At 34.8% G+C, this 21,217-nt stretch overlaps 1 protein-coding gene across 6 annotated transcripts in view; it reads right to left on the bottom strand.

Moving 5' to 3' along the window:
• The window catches only part of Atp2b1 (ATPase plasma membrane Ca2+ transporting 1), a 105,228-nt gene that overhangs the window by 54,174 nt on the left and 29,837 nt on the right, over positions 1 to 21,217 (bottom strand). For 5 of the 6 annotated variants that reach the window (XM_026399066.2, XM_026399031.2, XM_026399056.2 and 2 more), the window contains exon 2: positions 4,354 to 4,783. In XM_026399066.2, the coding sequence (XP_026254851.1) occupies positions 4,354 to 4,561 (208 nt within the window). In that variant the 5' untranslated portion in view covers positions 4,562 to 4,783. Of the gene's footprint in view, positions 1 to 4,353; positions 4,784 to 12,182; positions 12,228 to 21,217 lie in introns of those variants that run through there. The other variant, XM_026399047.2, reaches the window with a different exon arrangement.

Raw genomic sequence — 21,217 nt, 5'->3', positions numbered from 1 at the left:
CAAATATAAAAACATAGATGGCTGACACACACATGGTCATGAAAATACTTGCTCAATGCCTGTGCTAACCAAGCATATACATGGGGGCATAAGAGAATTCTTATAGTAGCTTATAAGCTAATAATGATTTACCATGGGTAAAGGGCTGATTTTCTTAAAGAGCTAAAATATACTTCCATGTTTGTTAGTTTTATTCTATTATATCATGAAGACATGGTCAAAGGACACCATTAAAACAGCTTTACTTTGGCAAGTGCAAATATAAACCGTCATCTGAAACATCATCACAGAAACTTTGGGCAATCAGGGAGAAATGTTGTTGACCCCACTTTGCTTCCTACCACACCTCTTTAGTTTATCTGTCTCCTTTCTTATTTGCTTTGCTTTTTCCCTCTTCTACCTAATTGTAGCAACCACCAAAAATCTTAAGATCTCACTTAACTTCTTGCCCTTTATAAGTCCACAAAGCCATGCCTCTTACAGAATACCAACTGGTACCACCTTTAATTTTTATGTATTTATTTTTATGTTTTGCTCAATGTAATACTACTGAAAAATAAGGCACTAGGTATAGAGGCCTACATTCCTAAAATTCTATCACCAGAGAAAAGACTACCTACTATTCAATATAAAATATAACATAGACAACATAGGAATATATTAAAATAAAAAAGATACCAAAAGCTTTTGTAAAAAAGAATCAAGAAGTATAATTTAGAATATGAATAAAAAAGTCAATTGTAGCAAAATAACCAAGATACAAAACCAAAAATTGTTAAGGTAACTTTATGCAGTTAGGATGTTCCAAGCAGGTTATTTTGATATAAAAGTACATTCTTAGATTCTGAAGACTATGAAACAGATGCTTGCTCAAAAAGAAAGAGCTAAAAATACAAAGTTACAAATCTCAATTCCAGCTAATTTTACAGTTCCAGTTCCTTTAATGATGGTTATCAGAACTGCTAAGAAGTTTTAAATGTAAAAAACTCACATCTGGTTCAAAATAATTCCTTTTGGTCAGTACCCATGCAGTCTTCTTAGAACAAGTTCAAGAACTACTCTATTAGAGAACAAGTAATGGTGTGACAAAAAGGAAGCACAAATATGTAATTGACTGATAAGGTGGGGGCATGCTTTTAAGGACTAGATTGCAACAGAGAATGCTGTTGTTTGGATCTTGAATGTCTCCTAAGACCCATGTGTTGAAGGTGTGCTCCCATCTTGTGGCTCTATTTAAGAATGGTGGAATCTTTAGGCTGTGGGACCTTGTGGAAGGAAGTTAGGTCCTTCCCTTGAAAGGAATAATGGAACTCTGGCTTCTCCTCTCTTTCTCTCTCTCTGCTTTCCATCTACCATGAGACAGTTTCCTTTGCCCTGTATTCCTGCCTCACCATAGGCTGGAAGCAATAGGCCAACCAACCATAGACCAAAGCTTCCAAAATTGTCAAAATAAACATTCCCTCCTTTTAAAGTTGATTATTTCAGTATTTTGTCACAGGGAATAGAAAGCTGACTAACGCACAGAACCATAATCCATTTTTTTAACCATGTAATTCCAAAAAATTTCTGTTTTTCCATAAAAACTTATTAGATGAGAACACATGTGCCTCTTTTATAGTATCTAAATTTGTTCACAAGCTATGTGAGCTAAACTTTTAAAACCAAATACAGTGGTTAAAAGCATGGCCATTGTATTAAAAAATATGACTATAACCAGAGTGAGACTTGTAAGGTATTTAACCTTTTTTGTGCTCTTTGGTTTGAAAATAGGGTAAAGGTATTAGACAGATAAAACGAATTAATACTTGTAAATGTTAATAACCAACCTGATACAAAAAGTATTACATATCATCAGTGCTATCCATAATTATAGTTGTTATTGTTCTTAAGAAATTTCCTGGGTTGTTCCTCCAGGCTTTACACACTTACCAGGTACCTGATAATACTATATTTCAGCAATTTTTTTTGATGGGAGGGGTGGTACTGGGGATTAAACTTAGGGCATGACACATGCTAGGCAAGTACTGTACCTCTGAGCTATACTCTCAACCCACATTTCGGCAATTCTAAGAGTTACATATTCTTACATTTTATTAAAATATCTGAAATTGGAATGTGATTTAATTATATACTTATAATTGTCTCACAGTAACAGCCAATACTTTTACTTTTTTAAAGAGGGTATATAAAATATATGATAATCAACATCCTAGGTCTGATGAAAGGACCAATGAATGAATTAATAAATGAAAGAACTAAAGGCACAGGCAAACGACTTCAGCCTTACTAATCAAAATCCATATTTCCTAGAATATAAACAGATTATTCTAACAAAAGAATGCTTGCTGTCCAGATCATTTCTTTGTGCAGACAAACTTCTGGTAGGCGCTCATTTCTGATCATGTTTCGGTGACAAAATATTCAATAGCCTTCTGAGTGACATATTCCTACTAGACTAAAATCATGAAAATTCCTTTGGAAATAATATTCCTATGAAAGCTGTTGCCATTTTTATTTATACTTTCAGTAACTGCAAATACTAATCTGATGCTTATGTTTTGCTTTACAGTCTTTAAAAGAACATTGCAAAATGATTAAGCGTTTATATATAAATATTAAAAACAATAGGTTGTACAAATTTTAGCAAATATTAAATTCATAATACCAGGAAGTACAAGAGCAAAAGATTTCTAAACAAAGAAGAGGAAAAAATAATGCATATTTTATTTAATGCACAGACTACCAACAATTCACAAAAAATTCTTAATGTCAAAAGTTCTAGAGCTTATCCATTGCTTCTACCATGTTGTCAAAATGGTATGTAATCACTGCTTCCTAAAATATAAACCACTATACTAGAAGCAAAGTTTCAATTAACTTCACTAGTTAAACCATAATCAGTGTAAGGAATTCTACCCAAAATAAGAGCACAGAAGAAACTGTACTGTAAACCAAGAAGAAATCACGTTTATAAAAATGAGAGGGCATAAAGGAAGGTATTCAGTATTAGAAAACAAGAAATTTGATTAAGAGCAGAGAGGGGAAGACAGTTAAGCATAGAACTGAAACTGGAGCTCAACAAGGCTTTTATGAACAAACTGTTGTCATACTGAGGACTCTTTAATGTTAACATCACCTATTAATCTGGTGATCATGAAGCATTCAATTCAGGCTTAGCTTAAATTTAACAGGTCTTACAGAAAAAGAGGATACACCAAGTATCTGAAGAAGGCTTTTTAGGACATGAGTGAATATTGACACTAAGTTTTTCTAAGTTATACTACTTCAGAGAAATCAAAGGAACTATTTATCGATACAGTAGAAAATTACATGAAAGTTCAAAGGATATTTGGTGTGATTTAAAATTCTAATCTTGGAAAATTACTTTTTGTTATTAAGTTAAATATTATCATGAGCAGCAATGTGGCATGTTTCAGAAAATATGTTAAGAAAAGCACTTTTGCATATTTCTCTAGAAGTGACTTTGGAATATATATTAACTTAATATATTACAGTAATAATTCCCCATCTTTACTAAAATAAATTATAATTACCAAACATTCATCCTCATATGTTCCCTCTACTCTCACCTTTGCAATGTTTAAATGTCTTCTTGAAATTTCCTAACGTAAATTTTATGTTCAACACGATCAATGTATCAAAGATCATCTTTTCAAATCATTTCAAAGACCATAATGCAATGAAGTTACAATAACCCTTCTTGATTTCAAAAGGAAACTTCCGACAAATCAAGAATTATGAAACCAAAAGCTTCTTTGAATCAGGGAAAATTCAACTCAGTCCAAAGTTTGAAAACTATTTTTAATCAAAGAAATGTTTGTTAAGTGAAAAACTATGTGCCATCTAAACTACAAGCTTTGCTCTAGGACTTCCTGAACTAATAATTAAAGTCTAGATTATGCCCTGTAAGTTGAAAAGGACTTGGTCAGCTACTGGCAAAGACAACTATTTTAAACCATCTGGCAAAATGAAGAATAGTGATCAGGGTTTATTTCCACTGAATCCCCTGGGGGCTACCAAGCTTGCTTCCATCCTCTACAGCTCGAATGGAAAGACAATCTTGTTATTGTAAACAGGCAGCAATAATACATACAGCGGGACAAACTATTTCATCCCACTAGTCTGAAACGTGTAATTATTCTATAACATTATTTCTTGGTGTAAATTTAACTTTAACTGTACCAATCAGGTAACTAACCTATTTTTAACATCACTACAATTATGGCATGGTCACATAATAGCCAAGAAAATATAAACCAATATAAACATGTTTTTATGAGTCAAATATATAGCACTCTCTGCACAAAGGACTAAAAACAACATAAAACTCACCTTCATTAGGAGATGTTTTCAACTTGGCGCAAATTCCATAGACATCTCCATAACTTTCCTGTATTTTTCGTAATGCGTCTGTGGACCTGAGCTCCATGAGAGCCCGCAGCTCTGCGAGCGTAATTCCAAAGTCTCCATCATGATTAGCTTCTTTCAAAGAGTTTTTCACACCACTATATGCAACTGAGTTGTTTGCCATGTCGCCCATTACAAGTATAATTTATTAGGAGGAAAATGTTTCCCAAAAAAATCTAATTTTCACTTGATATATTTCCAAAATGAAAATCTTTTAAATATGAAAATCCTTCTTAAACCAAACACTTCATTGTGTGACTTTGTAAAGCAGCATCAGCAGCAACATTTCCCAGAGAAGTATCTTGACCTTTGGTCCATGACTCATTTCTTCACATCAATCATGAGATGTACACATCTACAATAAAATATGTAAAATTTAGTAAGATCCATCCTACAGTGTAATGCACATAAGCACACTTTCTAAATGCCATCAGGTAGCTAATCATGGTACATTGTTTGCTTATAAAATATTTGTGAACTTTGGTTTCATACCTTTAAAATTTTCATGCATGATAAAAGATCCAAGTATGATTTCTAAATAAAATCATATATCAAAAGACATCCGATCTCATCATTATTAAATTAAACTGCTTTTCCCATAACCAAATTTCCTTTCTCAGTGTTACTGTTACTAACAGCTATTACTGAAATACTTAGTTCTAAGCACTATGGTTGATAAAATAAGATTCATTCTCTCATTTGATCATCACAATTTAAACCTGGGAGGTGTTACTACTCTGTACTCTCCTAAGAAGGGTTAATGCCCTATGAAATTGAGTTTTCTGCACAACAAATGGCTGAAATATCAGAGTGCCAACTATTTTTAATTCTACTTTCCTTTTCATACATGGAGACATCTCTCTAAATCTTTCACATGGAACAGCCTCTGAAAGGTCAAAAAAACACAATGAACCCTTTAATACAGTTTTGCAGTTCTCCTTGGCCACTCTGCTGCTCTACCATCTTCTGACTTTCCAAAATAAAACTATCTTCCACATGATTTAATGGCACAGGTCACCACCTCAGGTGTCTCTCTCTCTCTCTCTCAAGGGTCTCACTAGGTTGCTTACAGTCTTACAAAATTGCTGAGGCTGGCTTTGAACCCATGATTCTCCTGCCTCAGCCTCCTGAGCTGCTAGGATTATAGTCATGTACCACCATACGGTTCAAGTCTTCTTTTGACTTCCTAGTTAAAGAATTCTCTACTTAGTCTTTTCTGTTTTATCTGAAATAATCCTGTTCATTTGCTTATATGTTATTATTTTGTCTACCTCCACCTACAATATTAGTTGAGGGTAGGGTTTGTTCGCCACTATATTCTCAGAACCCAGAACTGTGCCAGACCATGGTAGAAAATGAAAGTCAGAGAAACAAAAGAATGCAGTGCTTCAATTTCTTCACCACAATTCTATCTCCTCTTAGATTCTAACTTAGCTAAAGACCTATCTAAAGATTCTTCTTTTTCCATATATATCCTTTAAACAATCACCTCAAAGTGAACAAGTCAAAGATTGGATTCATTATATTCCCTAATAAGCTCTTTTCCACAATCACCATCACCCTAATCACCTAGGCTTGAAATCTTATACTTGATTCCATCCTCTCCAGGTTCAGTTACTAAGTCTGGTTAATTCTACCTTTGAAAATACTTCTTCTGTACAGTCCTTTGTCTTCCTGATCTTCAAAAGTCCCTCTATACAAATTATAACCACTTCTCCCCAGGTTCGTTCTTATTCTGAAGTCTCCTACATCAAATCCCTTGTGCATTTTGCTACTACATTTAGCTTTTTAAATAGGTTCCGTGATACTATCTGAACCTACAAGAGGAAAATGCAGTTCAATCACTGCTGGGTGTTTGGCATTTAAGGCCAAGCTATGGTTTACTGATTAAAATTTTCTCCATCTTCAAGCAATCCACCTGTTCCTTCCCAAAATATTTAATAAGATGATGATAAGGAACTCAAAAACATACTTCCAAGTGAAATTAATCTTTAGCTATTTAACTATTATGAGGGTGCTTTAAAATCATGATATGTGGTCCACATACTTCAGCATGTACCAAAGTCACCTGGAGGACCCGTTAAAACACAAATTGCTGGGCCCCACCTCCAGAGTTTTAAATTCAGTAGGATTAAGTAGGAGCTCCATAATTTGCATTTCAATCAAGTTTCCAGGCAATGTTAATGCTATCCATCTAGGGAGCACACTGTGAGAACTACTGGATTGAAGAATTAATAAAAACTTGGGTTCATACCAATGACCTGAAGATGACTGGTTGAGGAAAGTTTGGATGCCTTGGGTTAAATTTGCAAGAATTTGATAGTAATGGATTCTCTAAGACATTTTCTTTTGTTGTGTGCTTCCTCCCACTTCACAAACCCTTATTCTCGCCCAATTATTACCAATTTTACTCATCTCCTAGGCAAAAAGTGTTCCCTCCTACACACACATCAATTATTATAATAGACTAATTTCAAAAACTAGAGAGGGTGGTTATTTGACAGACACCCTTAAGTCTCCATACCCAAAATTTATTGGCCTGAACATAATACCAACCCCCAAATAGATTTTTATTTGAGTAACAGATGAAATAATTAAGATTCTTAAGTCTTGTGTTGAAGGGAAGGATGTCCATCTGTCTTCTGGTTTTCATTAAAAAAATTTTCTCAATAACTCCTGGCCTGCTACCCCACCAGTTACTCCTGAGGTGAAATGTCCTGCCTGACAGAAGATTTTCCCAGAAAACCAAATGTTGTGTAGTAGCTTTTCACCTCTCTGCTTTCTTTTGGGGCCATATACCTGCAGGACTCAACGATGCATTCTAATATTAAAGGGGAAGATCCCCATGTTAAAACTACTACTATTGTTCAAAGTGCCTGGAGTGGGAGGAAATAAATGTCTAGTTATGTCTGTTTCAATATTAGAACCTCACAGTTGTTACACAAAAACCAAGTCCTCCATTTCACCTTTGCTCAGCAATAAAATTGATTTTTTTTCCTATTCCTATGTACCAATCTTTTTTCTTCTGATATAATTCAAATAGGAGAAGAGAATTCTTGGATATCCTTACAGTCCTCAACAAGAAGAATATATATATATTTTTTTTAAGAAGAATATATAATAGAACTAGGAGTTGAAACTATATTTTTAACAAAACAGCCTATGAATAATGCCTCCACATTAAGTCTTCACACTTATAATGGAAGTGTCATAATGGAAGTTTCTGTAGGTTAAAAAAAAAAACAGTCAAATAATCCCAATTGTACCTACTTAATCAAACTGGTACTAAAGGGGTATGGTTATGAATATTTGCCACTTCAACATCCTTTTCCCCCATTTTTCAGTAACACCCTTACTTCATATTTAGAGATTTGCCCTTGCCCAATGTTCAGTAAATCTGAGAATCCATATCAGATATTGCCCCCAGCCATATTTCATTGGTTCAGGAATTTGAATGTGACCCCAAAAGGGTCAATGAGTAGCAGCTCGACTTTCTTTCGCTGTGACTTCAAGGCAGAGACACATTTCTTCTTACTGAAGGTAAATCTGAGAAAAAACATGAGGTATAATTGTAGCCATTTTGTTCCACAGGGGAAAGTCTCTGGAAATGGATCCAGTAGAGAACAGAGCATGTAGGAAAGGGACGGACGGACGGACACACATACACACACACAAACCCACACCAAACGAGCGAGGCATGTACCTGTGATATCATTTGAGTCTCTGGGTCATTCAATGACTAAGATTGGTCCTATCCTTGATCTTTTCAGTAATTTATCAATTCCTTCTAAAGATTTAGTTTTCCAACACTCTGCAACCCTCAGCTTTGATAAGCACATGATTACCAATCATGTTCAATTTCCCCAGTGTAAGAAAAGGATGTCCAGGGAAAAGCAACCAGTTTGAGAATAAGCCACTTTTCAAAAAGTATACTATTTGAATTACCAATTACCAACAAATTATATATCAGGTTGTATCAGTTTCTTCAGTGTCTATCACATCTCTCTTCTACCATTTGCTTCTTTAACTACTATTTCATTCATATGTCCCACTGACAAACATGTGGAGGACAAGAAAAAAGTTGTGCTTTTTACTTGTTTGCTACAAAATGACAAGCAAGAGCAATTCCACTATTTGGAATGAGATAAAATAATAAGTAGGGTATCTATTTTAATTGTCTTTGTTATTTAATTTTCTTTAACTCTTCCAATCGAAAATCTTAAGGGGGGAAAAACACATTAAGTGGAAGCACAGAAGAGGGGGAATTTAAAGAAAGCACACAGCTACTCTATGTACTCTTAGTCTACAAAATATATCCCAGGATAAACAACATCACTGATCAAATTAGTTGTTAGTCTTTGAGAACATATGCAAAGAAAAGAGGAAGTTGAAAACCAGAGGTGGGCAAAAATGGCTATGATCTTTAAGACAGGGAATAAGGTAAATCCCTATTGATACATAAGCTTTCTTAAGAATGGGCAGGGTCTTAAAAGAAGATAAAAGGATGATTGTGAGAGCCTAGTAATGAGTGGCACTCATAAGAGCTGTGTTAATAATACAATTTCAATTTCTTCTTTCACAAAACCACTTGACTTATCATGGAAAAGTTGCATGAATGTTATCTAGACTCAACATGATAACCAAAAAAAACCTAAAAGAAGTGTAGGGTAATTAATTAATTATGGGGTAAAATATGGAGCTGGGTGAAATATGAAATGATAAACAAGATTCTGGCAGGAAAGAGAGAAAATATATGCTAACACAACTAAAAACATTAGTAACAAGAGGAAAAACCTGGAAGGAAATGTTTTTGTTTTTAAATGCATTGTTTAGCACTCAATTCCTGTTTGATTCTAAACATTTATTAGTGACTTGGAGACATAGAAATTGTATTTATCCAATCTATAAATGACACAAAGCTGGATGAATCAGCAAATATGTTAGATGACAGGATAAGATAGACAGATGGAAATGAGGCTAAATGTAACTGGAACAAAAGTATGGCTCCTATATTTAATGAAAAAAATATAACTGTATAAATATGATACACAAGAGGTGCAACAGCTTGTATGCAAAAACCAAGGTTCAATTCACTCCAAGCTAAATATGTATTCTATTGGTATTAATTAGCAGCATCGTGCTTATATTAAAGTAGCAACATAATCAGAGTAATCACAAAGTTTTTGGAGTGATTATGCAAAGTACTGAATTTTATAAAAGTTACTCAATTAAAATCAAAATAAAATACAAAGTATAAATAAAATTTTAAAAGCCTTCATTGTTCTAAGTAATACAAAGAAAAGAATCCTAGTATTTAACAACTAAAAGAGATAATGGAGATCAAGTCCAATTGCTCATTTTATAGTCACTGAAAACAAACACTTATAATAATCTATTTCTAAAAAGGACAAAGATGATTACAATAAAAGAAAACAAGTATTAAACACTCACAGAATCATTAAAAACAAGAGTAAATGACCAACAATGGTTAAATTATGAGATAATTCATAACCCTGTGCAGGTCTTATGGAGGCTCCTACTATCAGGGAAATGTATTGTACTTCAAAATGGGCACTGATATCCTAATAATTAGATGCACCAAAAGACCGACAAAGAACTAAACATAGTTTTTAAAAGAACACTTGAAAGACCTCCATTTTCTTGTGTGTGAACGTGTGTGTGTATGTTCCTTTAACATAAAATAAATTCCACTTCCTCTGCAACTAGCCAGGCAGTTATAGGAAGAAGGATAACTAACCTTTATAGCTGTTCTTCATGTGGCTGCCATTGGCATTTGATTAAGTGAGAACTACTTCAAAAAGTACTTCATCCAGCCCTGCTCCATCCAACCCTCCTAGATACCAGTAGTGCTGACAAGTCAGGTAAACAACCCAAAACTTACCACTTATTTAAATGAATAGTGTTATGGTTTGGATACAATGTCCCCCAAAGACCTGGTCCCCAATGTAGTAGTAATGTTCAGAAATGGGAATTTGGGGAAGTGACTGGATCATGAGGATTCTGACCTCACCAGTAGATTGATTAATTCACTGATCACTGAATATACTACTGGGAGGTGGTGGAGGCTGTGGGAAATGTGTCCTACTTGGAGGGAGTAAAACACTGGGGAATGTTCTGGAAATGTATTTCCTATCCCTAACCCTGACCCTTCCTCTCTCTCCTTCTCTGGTGCTGTGAGCTGAGAGTTTTCCTCTACCATGCCCTTCCACCATGTTTTGCCTCACCTCAGTTCCAGAGTAATATAGCCAGAACGCTGTGGAAGCCGTTTGACTATGAGCCAAAATAAATCTTTCCTCCTCTAAATTGTTTTCCTCAGGTATTTGTCACAGCAACAAAAAGCCAACTAGCACAGATAATACAACTGCTACATAACTGAACCTAAATTTAATGCCTATTAGACTGAAAAACTACTTCAGGGCAAAACCATGCCTGAGCAATCTCCTATTTTAGCAAGAAGAGCTATGATCTTTCAGTCATCTTACAGAGTCATTTTCATCAGGGGCAAAAAAATAAACTTTGACCTGATTCACACACTGAAAACTTGAAGTCTTCCAACAATTAAAATAATTTTTAGTAAGAAATGTTAAGTTACTGTGAACTATTAGAGTGCAATAGTGGAAAGTGTAAAATGATAGATACTATACATATCAAAGAGTAGACACTTGAAGATCATAAATGGTGGGGAGTTTATTGTATGAAGTTTTGGTATATTCAGATTATTTCATTAAAACACTTAGAAGAAACCAAGGGATGGCTCAAATTTAATTCACATTTTTCACTTTTCAAGGGGCATATAAATGCTATATAGCTTCGTTAAAGTAACTCACATCAAATGAACAATGAATAATATACACATAAATGAATAAGTTTACCAAACAGAATTTCAACTTCACAGATGTGTTATAGCAGACAATAAGCATTGATTACAATGCCTGGTTTGTTAATCTCAAAGGTTTCATAAATACCATCCTGTATCTGTGTTGACTAAAATTAGTCTCACTCCCCTCGTAATTTACTGATCATCTAGTAGATTCTTCAAAAGGCACAGACTAAGTATACTACTTTAAAGGGCAAGTTATAGCTCCTGTCAGTTACAAATTTGACATGACGATTTTAACAAATCTCTCAGAGTAGGAAATAGGGGAGGCATTAATTTGCTCTTCTGTTACAGTTTTTATCACATAGCTGCAAGGATTTGTTTACCACCCTTTCTGTCTTCCCAAAGAACTTCCCCAGCACTGTCTGGTACATAGTAGAGGCTCAGTATTTACTGAAAAAAAATGCTCATTTGAATCTTAAGCTATAATCAATTTTAAAAAGAGGCTTTGCAACAGAAGCAATGACAATTCAAATAGCAGAGCAAAACACAACCTTATAACATGCTTAAAGTAATATGCTAACTGTGTTAGATGAGTTCAGAGAACATCAGCTTTTAAAGAGTCTTCAAATTACCCTGGTATACAAGATCAACTTAACCTTCCTCTAAATCCTTTTAGACAACAGAAGTTAAAAGTTATTTCAGATTTTCAAATGAATCACACACTCTTGCATGGCCATGGTTTTTAACCAGAGTCATTCTAGATCCTCAAGGGTATGCAAAATAATACTGAATTTCAATATTTCATAAAGCCTGGAAGAAATGACATGTTTATTTGGGAAGTAATTTGTTAGGATTACCCATGCAAAATAAAAATATGCCAAATCAATAAATGACAAAGAAACAAAAATCTTACCCATAAAGGCATTTGGTAAGAAAACGCTCAACCTCACACCTAGCTATTGTCTTCTCTGAAATTTTGTTTCTTCTTCTGCTACTTACAGCTCAAGCCATTTCAACTGAGCTTCTCCTTGGCTATTTTTTTTTTTTTTAAAGAGTGAGAGAGGAGAGAGAGAGAGAGAGAGAGAGAGAGAGAGAGAGAGAGAGAGAGAGAGAGAGAGAGAGAATTTTTAATATTTATTTTTTAGATCTCGGCAGACACAACATCTTTGTTGGTATGTGGTGTTGAGGATCGAACCCGGGCCGCACGCATGCCAGGCGAGCGCGCTACACCGCTTGAGCCACATCCCCAGCCCCTCCTTGGCTATTTACTGCAACCATTCCTAGGTAACCAAGGACCCCTATTGTTCTTAAGTCTAACCAATGCCATTTAGTCCTTATCTGGCCCACTGGCAACGTCTGCTACTCCTGATTACTCCCCGACTCTTGCAATGTTCGGCTGTGAGAATGGTCCTCCATGGCTCCACTCTTGTTCTCACCACATTGCCATCTCTGGCTGCTTGTTCTCACTTTCTATTGTTGTTCCACTTCTGGAAGAACTGTCAAGGGACTCAGTGGGGAGGAGCTGGGTGGCACCGTAATCTTTATCATAATTGTTTTCATCTGGTTTTAATCAGAGAAAATGAGACTGGTTTACAGATAATAACAAATTATTTGCATGTGCATTTACAAGGCTTATTTATGGTTTTTTTGTTTGTTTTTCTCATATTTCAGAATTTCATAATTCAATTAAAATGATGGAACCACACTATAGCAGTCTGGCTCAGTGAAAGTGTGAAAAAAATGACTCAGTCCCCTTATTCCAAGCCCAAATGCAGCTCCCATTCCCATAACCTTTAGTCTATAAAGGACTATGCCATACTGAAGAACAACAGGTTTTATAAATTGGTGATTCATCCTCCCTGGGGCTTTTGATAACTGTCATTTCCAGCACAGATTATTTGTTTATGCCAACAAAATACTAATTAGGCAGAATACATGATAAATTTTTAATGTGAATGATCCCAAACACAGATATCTTGAAGCTAACTTTAGGCATGTTTGCCTTTTAGACAGGTTAGTTGGTACCATCTTATAATGCTTCTTGTATCTCCTTAGGATACTGGTCCAATTTTGCAATGTTGTACTTACTTAGAGTCAAAAAACCATAATCCTTCTTAATTTACCCAAACCAAGATAAATTTAAAAGTTAATTCTACATAACTACAGATTAGTGGTTTTCAAACTTTAGTGTGCAACAACATCATCTGAAGGGCTCCTTAAAACACAGACTGCTGGGCTACACCTCAGAAATCTCTTCTGTTGATCTGGGCACAGTGTGGGACTTTACATTTCTAACAACTTTTCAGATGCTAGGGATGCTGATGCTACTGGTCTTGAGAATCACTATTGTAGGTAAATGTGCCCTGGGCTTTGACTAAGGAACAAACTGTTGAACTGTCATGCCTGATCTAAAATTTCCTGATGAAAATACAAGCAAATTACTCATGGTTCTTTTATTATGCTTTTCTTAATTTGCATGGATAATTGAAAACAGACCATTTTATAAAAATATTCTGTAAGCTGGTTCTTTGAACTGCTTTGGTTTTTAATACCAAGTATATTGACCTTCTTCTACTGAAACCTTATAATTCCACAAATACTATAAATAATTTCCTTCATTCAAAGTAAAAAGGTGAAAACTCACATTGATACATTTAGGACACACATTAAATTAAACACCTGAAAGTATTAATTACAACAAATTTAAAAGAGAACTATATAATTTAGATACCTGCCTCCTCCTACTTTCCTACCCGCAAAATAAAACTGCATTTTTTTCTCTTATTCTATTGTTTTACTTAAGTATTTTAGAAACCTTTCATTCTTACAGTAAGCTTCATAGTTAAAAGTAAGCTTTTGAAAAGCACAAAAATAAGGAAAGTTAATTTTATATAACCCTGTGCAATTTACCAAATATAAGAACATACTATAGCTCCAGTTAAATATGAGAACCAAATGTTCTATCATTTTCTAGTCTCACTGATGTTGAAATTTTCAGCTATAGTCAAAGAAGAGATTTCTAAATTAAAACAGTGAGTTTTTTTTTTTTTTTTTTTCCTCCTTCTGTTCAGGAGCTAGAAGGCAACATGAACACTTGAATGTCACACCAGCTGCTTGGTCGGCCTACTCAGTTCTTAAGAGCTTCTATCCTGTCAATTCACAAGAACCTACACTTAAATACTTAAGGAAACAGGATGCTCATTATGTCACTGAACAAGCTCACAAAAATAAAGTTGGCAATGTTGAGGGAGGCATAAATCTTATCTGTAAGTTAACAAGAGCTTTCTGTTTTATTAATTAAAAACTCTAGATTGCAAAAATTTATTCTAGTATTAGAACAACTGATTACATAACTAAGCATAAAATGATTTCCCATTTTTTATCCCCATTTTATCTATGTTATTTGATAACTGATTTTTTTTTTGCAATTTCCAGCTGTAGTTATGAAAGATTAGCTCAGTAAATTAATTCTCATTTTTGTGATACATTCAAGTAATCTGGATGAAAAATAAGGTAAGCTGTATTTTAAAAAGATGTCAGGCACAAATTTGATTTATGGTGAGTTCAATAAAGTACAAAGAATATGGACATTAGATATTTGTTGAACTGTAACCCACTCTATAACATCATGTTGGTGAACTTTTGAATTCTGGTTTCATATATCCATAACCTTCATCTTAAGACTTTGATGTATACTTCATAACTGCTGTTCAAGTCAGAGCCACACATTAAAGTCATCATCACCTGAAACTGTTCTATTTTCAAGACTTCCTCCCCATTATAACTTACCACCCTTAACTTATACTGAGTTCTATGAACACATTCTGACCTTTGGCCTCAAAGGCATGCAAGGTCCCTTCTAATCAATACTTGCCTCTCTTAAGAGCTAACTTCCCAATGGTCTTTATGTCTGACTTGTTCTTTATCCTCCTACTACACCCATCTGGTTAATTAGCTACCCTTGAGTAGACAAACCATCTGGCTGAGTAATGTTGGTAAAATTTAAAAAAAATGAGTTCTTAGTTTCATTATAAACATTTTTCTCAGTCATATATGATCTACTGACACATCTCTTAATTTCCCAGAATGTTCCTCTTTCAATTCCAAGTCTGTTTTAAATTACTCAAGCTTTTGTCTCTACCTAGTACTCATGTGTGCTCCAAAATCTTATTTCCTTGATTGTCAATGTAAGCCACCACCACCTGAATCCTCTTTCTCTTGGCTCCCTCACTTAGCCTAGCCAATATTCAGAGGCATTCAACTCCACAGAAGACCAAGTCTCATCCTCCATACTTCTGTGGTGTTGGCAGTCTCCCCTTCTATCCCCTGCATTTCTTACTTAGTTTTCACTCACCAATCCTCCTCCTCTGCCCATATTTGGTGGCTTTTTAAATCTTTACCACATCCTAAATGAGGGTATCACTCAGGGATCTATTTACAGGCCTCTCTTCCCTATAATATTTTCTTGGCAACTCACATCACATCATGACCTACATCTACCACCTTGATACAGCTCCAAACCGCGTTACAACTGTCAGTGGACATCTCCACTGGAAAAATCTGCACTACTTCAAATGCCATCACCAACATTTAACTTTTCGCTCTCTCTCTCCTAAATCTGTTTTTCCTTCTCCAAAGTTTCTACCATTCACAAAGACATGTGATTAAGTCCAAGGCTCTCTCTTCAAAGACTTTACAGTCTAAATGAGAGAAAAAGCATTGTGGAGAAAATCACAACAGGAATGGTAAACATGCAAAAGACAAAGTGTAAAATTGTATGTGGCTTCAACTATGATGCAGGGGTGGGAAGGGCTCATGGTTTGATATGGCCAATCCCAGGAGAACAATGCAGGGAGAGCCTGATACACATACTTATCTCTGAAGGGCTTCTTCAAAGTTAATCATCTCTTAAAATACAACCTAAGCTTTCTGAGTGCAGGGCAGTAGCCACAATTTGAGTTCCTTTTATAGACCCTAAAGAGGTTAACAGATTGCTTAACTGATTATTAGACTATATATGGATAAGAATAAAGTTTAAATTGCAAAAATTAATGTTATTTTGAAGCCCTCAAGCTCTCCTAACAGAAGATTAAAGTAACAGCACACACATAAAAAAATGACTAAAACCTTTGATTAATATAGAAATGAGAGGAAGAAAACTGAAATTTTCAAAAGCTCCTAAACGCCTAATTCTTTCTGGTAATTTTTAACTTTTTAATAAAAACAATTGAAATTGGTTTATAAGACTAAAGTGAGCTTTGCATCATCTTTTGAAATGATCACAACTCTTAACAATTGCAATAAGCAATGAACTAGAAAAATAATGAGGATTATTTTCAGAATGATGATAGAAACTGGGAAGTACCTAGTCTGTGAGCATTCCCTCCTTCAGAGGTCTTCAACAGATCACATACAAAATAGCTCAACAGAAGAAGTATAGATACTGAGGGACTCAGCACAGGTGTCACATATCAAATAAGACCCTTCCTCTCATCCACTTGATCCAGTGCAGCTCTGAGAAGCCCCAGACTCCCCATCTCCTTTTTTTTTGGGGGGGGAATAAGTTTCAACTAACAGTTTCCTACTATCATACTAGTGGAATTTCCCCTATGAAAGCTGGCCTATTCTCTTTTCCTTTTCCTTTCTATTAACTTCTCCTTCAAGGAACAAATAAAATGTCCCCTTTACAAGGAGAAATGGAATTAACCTATTTCTCCACATGGGTAGTGTGGAGCCTCTATATGAAAATCAGTACACACAGCAATTTCTTGTGTACAACTCTGGTAACAGTACTTAGAAACTCTCAACACTGGGGAACTAAACTGAACTGGAAAACATGTGCTGAGACCATTAAAGACAAATGATAGTCCTTCAGAGGGCTCATCTCAGAGGCTAACAAGAGAGACTGGCAATCCCAGAGAAGCAAAGACTATTTCAGAGGATACCTGCTCCACCCCTGAATCATAACCAGGATACTAAGTCCATAGCTTCGTGGAACTCCAACACTTTCCTATACTAGCTAAGTGAATTTAGGCAATTTACCCAACGTTTCAGCTTCCTCATTTGTAAAATGGAGATAAAACCATCTACTCATAATTTATATAGGATTAAAGAAATTAACACTTGAAATATCTTAGACTCATCTTAATGTCTTTGAGGCAACACCTGAGCTTAATAAGAAAGACTCAATTAACTATAACTATTTTAACAGTTGTAATTAGCAATCACATATTTTAAGTTTCCAATAAACTGACACATTTGGCATATTATATGGTGCTTAAATTAACCTGATAAAATAGAAGGCACATCATATATATTTGAAAAATATTTAATTCAGCATTTCAATGTGATGTCTCTATATATAATGACTTCAAGAGGCATTTAAGAATTAAACCACCAAGAGGGCTGTATCACACATCTAGAATTTTATAACAATTGATCTCCAAATTAGATTGGTCTACTTTTAAAAGAATAGTAGAGCAACACCCCAGAGAGATTAAAAGGTTTTCTTCCCACAATTAAAATTAGATGTTTGGATGATTATATGTTTAAGAGTCTTTGAGACTTAAGAATAATAATTAGGAAAACTAAATACCAACCTGGAAAACTCTATGGCACAATATTCAAAGGGAAAACAGAAATGTATCTATCCAGTGATTACAATCATGTAGAATTCACATACTATGAAAGGATAAGAACCAGAAAACAATGAGCTGTCAACAACCATCTACAGATTATTTTCTAAATACTAAAAAATGATAAATGCATTTTAAAAATAAAGAACAAACAAATACAGATTAATTTCCTAAATGCTCTGGATGTTATTTGTGCAAGCTTTTTTAAAAAATTGGCTTGAGCCTATCAGCATTTCATTGAAATTCTAGTGCAATGGAAGAATTCTGACAATGCCAGTACAACAGTCCCCACAATATTCTTACCAAGACATTTTACACCTAATCAACTGACTTAGTCTCTGTTAAAAGAAAATGTTGGGATCATCTAGGAGGGATAAAATGTAAAATCACTGTATTAAACTAAGCCAAATGACACTGCCATTTTTGTAGATGAAATCAGTAGAATAATGGCAACTTTATATGGATCAACTTACTATAAAGAACTGAGCTGAATGTTCAAAACAAGCATCCTAAGAACAACGAAGCCCATGACTCAAGATCTACCAGGAAGACTGAATAACTAAGTTTAACTCAATGGGGGCTGGGGGAGGATTCAACAGTCAGAAGTGGGCTGATCAACACTGAAAATACAAGCAAAGGATGATCATCTAAATAAGAAAAGAAAATCAGGTTAGTGCTTAGAAGAGTGTTATAAATTCAATGTTAGGTTGAACTGTGAAGAATTAAAACACTAATGGCAGTTATCAGACCTAAGAGGGGAACACCTCTGTGGGTAATAAATATGCTAAGGAATATACTATACACACTACAGGGATCATGTTATCTAATCCTTCCAACACCCTACAAACAAGGTCCTAGTGGTATTACCCACAATGGCCAGATGAGGGACCTGGTCTCTGAGAGAGATTAAGAAAAACCTGACTCCATTACACATTCTAAACATACCACTAGCTGTTTCTGCTTATATACTCACTAAGCAACCTTCTCATTATAATGTGTTGGCCCAAGTAGCAAATCAATAGGGAAGATAATGTGCTAATCGAGACTTTAGAGTCTTCCCTAAAAACTTCTTTAATCTATAAATTAATAAACTGACATTCTGATGTTTACATCAATTTCACTGTATTAGTCAGTTTTTCACTGCTGAGACCAAAATATCTGAAAGAACAACTTTTGAGGAGGTGAAGTTTATTTTGGCTCACAGTTTCAGAGATCTCAGTCCATGGTCAGGTTTCAGTCTCCATATCTTACTTTTTGCCACAATGAATCTACTAAGGAATATAATCCCTGTCCCATGAAATTCCTTCAGGAACAACCAGTCTCTTTCTCCCCAAACACTTTGACATCATCATTAGCAAATCACTTCCTTTTTGAAATCTTTAAAAACAGCAACAGCAAATGGACAAAATTCTGACTCTGCTGTATTGATCCTTAATTCCAAGAGCAAACAGTTGGGTCCAATGAGCTTACATTCCTTTCTTATCTGATACTGGTAGCTACCTATCTCATGAAACACTCCTATCTTACCTTCCACATGCAATTTCTAGTTTTATATCTACTTGAACATTCTTTCTGTGTCTCCAGCTGGTTTTCTTCTTCACTTTGTCTCTCCCCCACCCAATCACTACTTCCAAACCTACTCCAGCAGTGTAAGTTTCTCTACTTTTTAAAAAATCTCATCAGCACCTCCTAGGACTCTAGATTTGTATTTATATTCTACTTATACCCTTCATTCATGACATTGTGGCTCAGAGTCTAGTATATGCAATTCAATAATTGGTTCAACATTACAACTGCATATTCGGATTTCTCTTACAAGTTCTACCTCTTGCTTCCACTAGTTGACTATACAACTGTACTTTCAAGCCTCATTTCTTTCTCATCTCTAAAATCTCCAAATCCTTGAAAGTAATTTTTTTTGTCTTAACCTCAAATTCAAAGCCCAAAACTCTATTCCTATTACTAATCCTCAATTCCTCTAGTCTAGACTTTGCCACACTGGGGTCCTAAGGAAGACTAATTCATATTGCATTAATAGTTATGCTATGAAAAGGTTTTTTCCTGTCCAGCACTGTTAAACAGGTTTCTTCTGCCAGAAAATTTTCTTAGCCTTGCAAATTTGTGCACACATAAGAAGGAAATAGTACATGTAGCATTTCCTGAACTTATTTTAAACTATTTTTTCTTCCATTAAGCACTATTAATATCCCTTGGAACCACTGTTTCACAGAATTTTTTTTTAATGTTGCTCTAATCTTTCCTATTTCAAAGTACCCACCACTTACATGTAAAAGCACCTCAGATTTCTTGCACTAGCCTTAATATCTAATCAGTAGCTAAGTTGCTTTTTCTTCTCAATTTTATCATGTTCATCCCATCTGTTCCCTTTTAAACTACTGAATTTTAGATATTGTCATATGTAAGAGTTACTGATACGGTCTATAAAATAAATAGTAGATATATTGCTATCAATGCCTGAGAATAAATGTGGGTCATCTGTCTTACTGTTTCATATGCCCTCAACATTTCTCCTAGACAGTTAACTGGAAATTGTTCTTTATTGTGCCAAATTTTAATTCAAAGTTCCAAATCAAGAAGACTTCCACCTTCTTGGTTAGGGCAGCATATTATATAATTAGCTATGTCTGGAGGGCATTAAATAAACTGGAAATGTAGACAAATATGACATGAGAAATGACAGTGGTATTTGGAAGGTATTTTTCCCCCTCTAAAATAAAATCAAGAGGTACAGGATAGGAAATAACTTATAGCTGATTTCTCATTTATTCAAGCATTTAAAGTTGATTTTTTTCCCAACTCTATAACTGTATATTGCATACTTCAAGTAGCCTAGAAATTTCTGAAGGGATGAAGACTGTCTTTCATGTAGAGTCTTTTTAATCCATTACTTCCATTAGCATGAAAAGAGCAGGTATTAAATGTTAGTTCCTCATTTGAGGCATATGAGTTCTAGGTGTAGGGGACACAAAAGAGACTAAGGAATTTTTATTTTTTTGGAAAAGACATATAGAAAAAGCTATCTACATCTATGAAATAATATTTAATTGCAACTGTGGTAAATGGTAATACTAGTTGTTTCTTTTTAATCTTAGTTACTTACAGTTCTGTAAAACGGAAAATGTGAGCATGCAGCTAATAAGGCAGGGTTCAAAATATTATCTGATTAAAGACTTTTGAAATTAATAAGAAAATGCAAGGAATTTGGAGGAAGACAGGGATGGGTAACCTTTGGCAGCAATGAAGTATTAGAAGCAAATTCCTTGAAACTGTGCCTATGACAGCAAACATACCT

This window comes from Urocitellus parryii, chromosome 5 (assembly GCF_045843805.1).
Source record: "Urocitellus parryii isolate mUroPar1 chromosome 5, mUroPar1.hap1, whole genome shotgun sequence".
Classification (NCBI taxonomy): Eukaryota; Metazoa; Chordata; class Mammalia; order Rodentia; family Sciuridae; genus Urocitellus; species Urocitellus parryii.
This window is presented reverse-complemented; position numbering and strand designations above follow the sequence as displayed.